The sequence below is a fragment of the Piliocolobus tephrosceles genome, chromosome 16 (assembly GCF_002776525.5).
Source record: "Piliocolobus tephrosceles isolate RC106 chromosome 16, ASM277652v3, whole genome shotgun sequence".
Lineage (NCBI taxonomy): Eukaryota > Metazoa > Chordata > Mammalia > Primates > Cercopithecidae > Piliocolobus > Piliocolobus tephrosceles.
In genome coordinates this window covers 35,455,890-35,462,721 of record NC_045449.1, presented here as the reverse complement: position 1 = coordinate 35,462,721, position 6,832 = coordinate 35,455,890, and the positions used below count along the sequence as shown (strand labels likewise).

Below are 6,832 nucleotides of genomic sequence, written 5' to 3'. Positions count from 1 at the left end.
TTTTTTTTGTATTTTTAGTAGAGGCGGGGTTTCACCGTGATAGTCAGGATGGCCTCGATCTCCTGACCTTGTGATCCGCCCGTCTCGGCCTCCCAAAGTGCTGGGATTACAGGCTTGAGCCACCGCGCCCGGCCTTTTTCTTATTTTTATTTTGAGACAGGGTCTCACTGTCACCCAAGCTGGAGTGCAGTGGCGCGATCACAGCTCACTGCAACCTCCGCCTCTCAGGTCCAAGTGATCTTCCCACCTCAGCCTCCTGGGTACCTGGAACTACAGGCGTGTGCCACCATGCCCAGCTAATTTTTTTTTTTTTTTTGTAGAGACCAGGTTTCATCATGTTGACCAGGCTGGTCCCAAATTCTTGGGCTCAAGTGATCTGCTCGACTCACCTCCCAAAGTGCTGGAATTACAGGCTGAGCCACCTCGCCCAACTGACACTTGATTGAGTTCACCTATCCTGATTCCTGCAAGTGAACTTACTGGTGAAGCTTCCAGGCCTGGGCTGTCTGTCATGCTGGTCACTGTCACAGTCATTGTTGCCCGTGTTGTCAAACTTGGCATTTCCTCTGGGCTCATCATTTTCCCTATGATACTCAATAACTTGCTGCCAATCTGTGTTTTCAGGGCTCCCAATGGGAGGCTGCAGCGGGGCATCGGGCTCATTTTCAGCCTCGCTCTCTAAAGTCAAACTACTCTGAGGATGCCAAGGAGATACTGTGAGCTGTCCAGTAGCTGCTTTCTCTGCCATTTCTTTCACCTCCACTGGGCACAAGAGAAAACAGCATTTAAAACATCACTGTAAACACTGGAAACACAGGCTTTCATCTAAAAGAAATACACAATACTATTATAACTCATACTGTAACAATAATTGCCTTTTTACAGTTGTATCATCCTTAGCTTGCCCTGTTTGGCTTGAATGGGAGGTGAGGGGAGAACTGATGACAGAGAGAAGGGAATTTCAGAGAGAAAGTCAACCCTTGTTGTTGACTTCCAGGGTGAAAGGCAGCAAAAAACTTACAGATAGACCCTCTTCCTGTGAAGTTTTAACAGGAAATACGACATCTAAAGTTCCCAGTGTGTAATAATAGAAAGGATTCTATTTGAGTTTGTCTAGTCTTTCCAGACTACACCGAGCTCATATTTTTGGAGTGCATACATATATGCATGTTTTCATTTCAAAAGTTGTGGAACACTTCTGCTAATGTCACTTACGACTAGTATTAAAAATAGACATTATATCCTTTAAGCCTATAAGAGAACACTGATACAAAGGATAATGCCCACAGGATATGAGAGTGACATTGCGTACTCTCCACTTTAATAATGCTATACAGTAAATATCTATGTAGCAGTTCCTCAAATAATGTCATTTTGTTCAATATTGTTTCATTGTAACTCTGATGAGAAAAAAAAAAAAAATTCCCAGCTGAGGCCACTGTCTGTGTGGCACCTGAGTATTCTCCCTATATCTGCATGAGTTTTTTCCAGGTAGTCCAGTTTCCTCCCACATCCCAAAGATGTGCACATTAGGTGAACTAGTGTGTCGAAATGGCCCCAGTCTGTGTGAGTGGGAGTGTGTGAGTACAGTCTGCAATGGAATGGTGTCTGTCTAGGGCTGGTTCCCTCCTTGTACCCTGAGTTGCCAGGATAGGTTCCAGCCACCTGTGACCCTGAACTAGAATAAATGGGTAATTACTTATCTTACCTGTTTTTATTAATCTCTCTTAAATGTGTACATAGCTCACATTTATTTCAATGTTTAATATTAGAAGTGTTCTGGTCTTTATTTAGAAGTATGGTGATGTATTTGTGACCAGAAATATGCTGTAGGAACTTAACTCTTGTTTATATCAATTAGCCCATGGTAAATTTGGTTTTGTTATACATCATTTTGCTTAAAGTCGTAGTTTGCTTAAAGTCATTGTTGTTTCCTATTAACAGCATTAAGTGAGGACTTATTGTATTATGTACTGTTTTACTACATTTCTTATACAATATACATTTACATAATAGGAATATTTCCTATAAAGTCTAGAAATTTAAAAAAAAAGCATTTCCTGTCTGAAGTCTATAGTCAGAAGGGCCCTGCTTTTAAAATGAAATATAATAAAAGAAAAAAAATTCAGAAGGACATTGCTACGGTTCTAAATGTGCAACACAGGTTGTATACTTAGAAATATCAACCACATTAGAAACATACTTTAAATTTCATTTTGTCTAACAAAACCCATGACTTTATACTCACTTTTCCATTTTAAGTGTACCTCTCCATCATCTTTATTTCTGGACTCTGCATTATAGATTTCAGAAGAAACAGGATCCACACTCATCCTGAATTGCATGGGTTTTTTGGAGGTAGGGGGAACAGGGTGGACACAAACACATCAGTTTGCTCAAGTTCCCGACAGAACTGAAAGCCCACCAGCCCATCCAGGGGACCTGTTCCCTACTCTCCGAGCCATTCCTAGAGTTGCACTGACCCCTTTGCACCAGCAGAGGGTGCCAGAACCCGCCCCCATCCCTGCCCCACCACCAGTTTCCAGCCTGCAAGGATCCTTACCTGGTAAAATCCCAGTGAGAGTTGGGTGACGCAGAAGGTCCCTGCCGGTGGCTTGACAGAGTGAAGAGTGCACTATTAAACTGTGTGGCTTTGGCTTGGGCAGTGGACTCTCTAGGTTTTCCTCGGCTAAGAAATGAAAGGACTGAGCTATAAGGTCTCTAAGAGTATTTTTAGTTTCTAAGTTTAGATTTCGTGATTACAAAAGTGCTCTTGGGAGATTTTCAGAGGAAGAAGAAACCCACAGTTGAAGCACAGTTTCACAAGACAATCCCTGGGCTGTTGCAGAGCCTCCCCTGCAAATGCCACAAATCACAGATGATGGTTCAGGTGAGGGTTCTGCTCCTGCCCTTCCATCAGAATTCTCTGGTAACAGGCCCACCTTCATATCTGTGACAACACAATCAACATCTGTAGTTGTTGAGACAGAGTCTCAGTCTGTTGCCCAGGAGTGCAGTGGTGCGACCTCGGCTCACTGCAACCTCCGCCTTCTGGGTTCAAGCGATTCTCATGCCTCAGCTTCCCAAGTAGCTGGAATTACACATGCACACCACCATGCCTGACTAATTTTTGTATTTTTAGTAGAAAATCATGTTGCCCAGGCTGGTCTTGAACTCCTTATCTCGAGTGATCCACCCACCCCGGCCTCCCAAAGTGCTAGGATTACAGGTGTGAGCCACCATGCCCGGCCTAACATTTGTTAAAAACAGTCTTAAGGCATCAGAGATCCTGAAGAACATTCAGAAACCTTCAATCTAGTCCTACTGAATTCTAGAACCTGACCTAGCACTAGGTTACTATCTGACTTTGGCAATTGGCAAACATCAATCTGTCCAGGCCAAGGCTTCCTCATTTGCAACATAAGGGAGTCTTTTTTTCCTCTAAATATCCCATAACTAGCCAGGCATGGTGGCTCAGGTCTATAGTCTCAGCCATTTGGGAGGCTGAGGCAGGAGGATTACTTGAGCCCAGGAGGTCAAGGCCAGCTTGTGAAACATAATGAAACCCTGTCTCCAGAAAAAAAATAAAGTTTATAAATATCTCATGAACATGTACCTTTTATCATCTATTCAATTAACTTTTCAAAAACACATGATCTGGCTGGGCGTGGTAGCTCAGGCCTGTAATCCCAGCACTTTGGGAGGCCAGGGTAGGCGGAGGCCAGGAGTTGAGGTGAGCCTGGCCAACGTGGGGAAAACTCTATACTACAAAAACAAAAATTAGCTGGGCATGGTGGTGCATGCCTGTAATACCAACTACTTAGGTGGCTGAGGCATGAGAATTGCTTGAAATCGGGAGGCAGAGGTTGCAGTGAGCTCAGATCACACCACCACACTCCAGCCTAGGTAACAGAGCAAGACTCTATCTCCAAAGAAAAAAAAGTGTAGGCTGGGTGCAGTGGTTTATATCTGTAATCCCAGCACTTTGGGAGACCAAGGCAGGTGAATCACGAGGTCAGGAGTTCAAGACTAGCCTGGCCAACATGGTGAAATCCCCGTCTCTACTAAAAATACAAAAATACAAAAAACAAAAACAAACAAACAAAAAAAAACACGCTGGGTGTAGTGGCGAGTGCCTATAATCCCAGCTACTCAGGAGGCTGAGGCAGGAGAATCTCTTGAACCCAGGAGGCAGAGGTTGCACTGAGCCAAGATCAGGCTACTGCAATCCAGCTTGGGTGACAGTGCGAGACTCGTCTCAATAAACAAAAAAAAAGAAAAAAGAGTGTGTGCTCTGCGGCACACATATGAATTCCCTGTTATCCAGAATGTCCTATTCCCTAGCTGGACCAGAAAGCAGAGAGACTGCTGAATTAGAGAGGGCAGATCTGATTAGCTTCCTTTTTAAAAAATAAATTTTTTTCAGAGACAGGGTCTGACTCTGTCACCTAGGCCGGAGTGCAGTGGCACAATCACAGATCACTACAGGCTCAACTTCCCGGGCTCCAGAGATCCTCCCACCTCAGCCTCCCAAGTAGCTGGGACCATGGGCACCTGCCACCACAGCCAGCTAATTTTTGTATTTTTGGTAGGGATGAAGTCACACTATGTTTGTTGCCCAGGGTGGTCTCAGACTCCCAGACTTCAAGCGACCCTCCCACATTGGCCCCGTAAAGTGAAATGAGATTGGCCGGGCGTGGTGGCTCACGCCTGTAATCCCAGCACTTTGGGAGGCCATGGCAGGCAAATCACAAGGTCAAGAGATTGAGACCATTCTGGCCAACATGGTGAAATCTCGTCTCTACTAAAAATACAAAAATTAGCTGGGCATGGTGGTGCACGCCTGTAATCCCAGCTACTCAGGAGGCTGAGGCAGGAGAATCACTTGAACCCGGGAGGCGGAGGTTGCAGTGAGCGGAGTTTGCGCCACTGCACTCCAGCCTGGCAACACAGCAAGACTCTGTGTCAAAATAAAACAAAACAAAACAAAACAAAACAAAACAAAACATGAACTGAGATTGCGCCACTGCAAGGAAGCCTGGGCGACACAGTGAGACCCTGTCTTAAAAAGGGGGGTAATAAAAAGAATCCTTAAAATCTTCAAAACCTTTGACCAAGTAATTCCGCTTCTGAGAATCTATCCTGAGGAAATAATCCAAAATGCAAAAACGAAGCATTATTTACAAGTAACTGTGTCCCTATTTATAACAGAATAAAGAATGAAGCAACCTAAAATTCAACCATAGGTGAAATCCAACTATTTTTGTTGTTGTTTGAGACAGAGTCTCATTCTGTCGCCCAAACTGGAATGCAGTGGCATAATCACGGTACTGCAGCCTTGACATCCCCAGGATCAGGTGATCCTTCCACCTCAGCCTCCCAAATAGGGGAGGGTATGGGTCTACAGCTGCGTACCACCATGCCTGGCTAATTTTTTCTAGAGATGGTGTTTTGCCATGTTTCCCAGGGTAGTCTCCAATTCCTGGGCTCAAGTGATCTGCCTGCCTTGGCCTCCCAAAGTGCTGGGATTCCAGGTGGGAGCCACCTTGCTCAGCCCATCAATTTCAAAATAAGTTTACAGGTTGTTGTCGTTGTTGTTTTTTAATAACATAGAGTAATGCTTACATTCTAATGTAAAGTGAAAAATCAGGATATAAAATTGCCTACACATATCATAAATGTCACTTTTTTTAAGCATACAAAAAGACTAGATGAACAGGTAGAAAAATGTTAAACTTTTCTTTGGTCTGTTTTTTGTACTTCTGAGGGAAGAGGGTGCCAAGCAGCGGAAGTCACAACAACTACAGGTTTTTCTTTGTCATCTAATGGCTATGTCATTCCAGCTGCTTCTATAAGTGGTGTAAGTGCCAAACAGTCTGATGCTATCTAGGTAGTTCTTCATTATTCCCTTCATAGGAATAAAATACACTGATCTAAAATATCTGGCTGAATGCGGTGGCTCACGCCTGTAATACTTTGGGAGGCTGAGGTAGGCGGATCACCTGAGGTCACGAGTTTGAGACCAGCCTGACCAACATGGAGAAACTCTGTCTCTACTAACAAATACAAAATTACCCAGACATGGTGGTGCATGTCTGTAATCCCAGTCACTTGGGAGGCAGAGGCAGGAGAATCACTTGAACCTGGGAGGCGGAGGTTGCAGTGAGCCGAGATCATGCCATTACACTCCAGCCTGGGGAACAAGAGTGAAACTCCACTACAAAAATATAAAAAATAAATAAATAAAATCTCTGGACATTTTCCTTCATTCTCCCTTATGTATGTATTTGCCAACATGAAACAGCAAACTCGTCATTAGTCTCAATCACCACTAGGGGGAGGAATAAAAAGTTTGGTTTTTTTTTCCAGGAGAACTGACTTCAAAGTTGTGGATGAGTGCTACCATTTATCCATACAAAAAAAGAACCCTAAAATTGATATACTAGTCTGCCTTGAAAAACATATGTTGGCTGGGCGTGGTGGCTCACGCCTACGATCCCACCAGTACTTTGGGAGGCCAAGGTGGGTGGATCACCTAAGGTCAGGAGTTCAAGACGAGCCACGATGAAACCCCATATCTACTAAAAATACAAAAAATTAGTCGGGCATGGTGGCAGGTGCCTGTAGTCCCAGCTACTCGGGAGGCTGAGGCAGGTGAATGGCGTGAACCTAGGAGGCGGAGGTTGCAGTGAGCCAAGATCACGTCACTGCACTCCAGCCTGGGCAACAAGAATGAAACTCTGTCTCAAAAAAAAAGAAAGAAAGAAAGAAAAAAAAACATTTATTGCCCTGTATAGGCAATAAAAGGGTGATATGGTCAGGCATGGTGGCT

The 6,832-nt window shown here is 44.2% G+C and overlaps 1 protein-coding gene across 2 annotated transcripts in view; it reads right to left on the bottom strand.

The window, feature by feature from the left end:
- LOC111537637 (septin-4) overlaps nucleotides 1-2,686 on the bottom strand; it is a 70,544-nt gene extending 67,858 nt beyond the window's left edge. For both annotated transcript variants that reach the window (XM_023204622.1, XM_023204623.1), the window contains exons 1-3: nucleotides 2,564-2,686; nucleotides 2,249-2,334; nucleotides 481-762 (exon numbers count right to left, since the gene is read on the bottom strand). In XM_023204622.1, coding sequence (XP_023060390.1) covers nucleotides 481-762; nucleotides 2,249-2,333 — 367 coding nt within the window. In that variant the 5' untranslated portion in view covers nucleotide 2,334; nucleotides 2,564-2,686. The remainder of the gene's footprint in view (nucleotides 1-480; nucleotides 763-2,248; nucleotides 2,335-2,563) is intronic.
- Nucleotides 2,687-6,832: the final 4,146 nt, after the last annotated feature.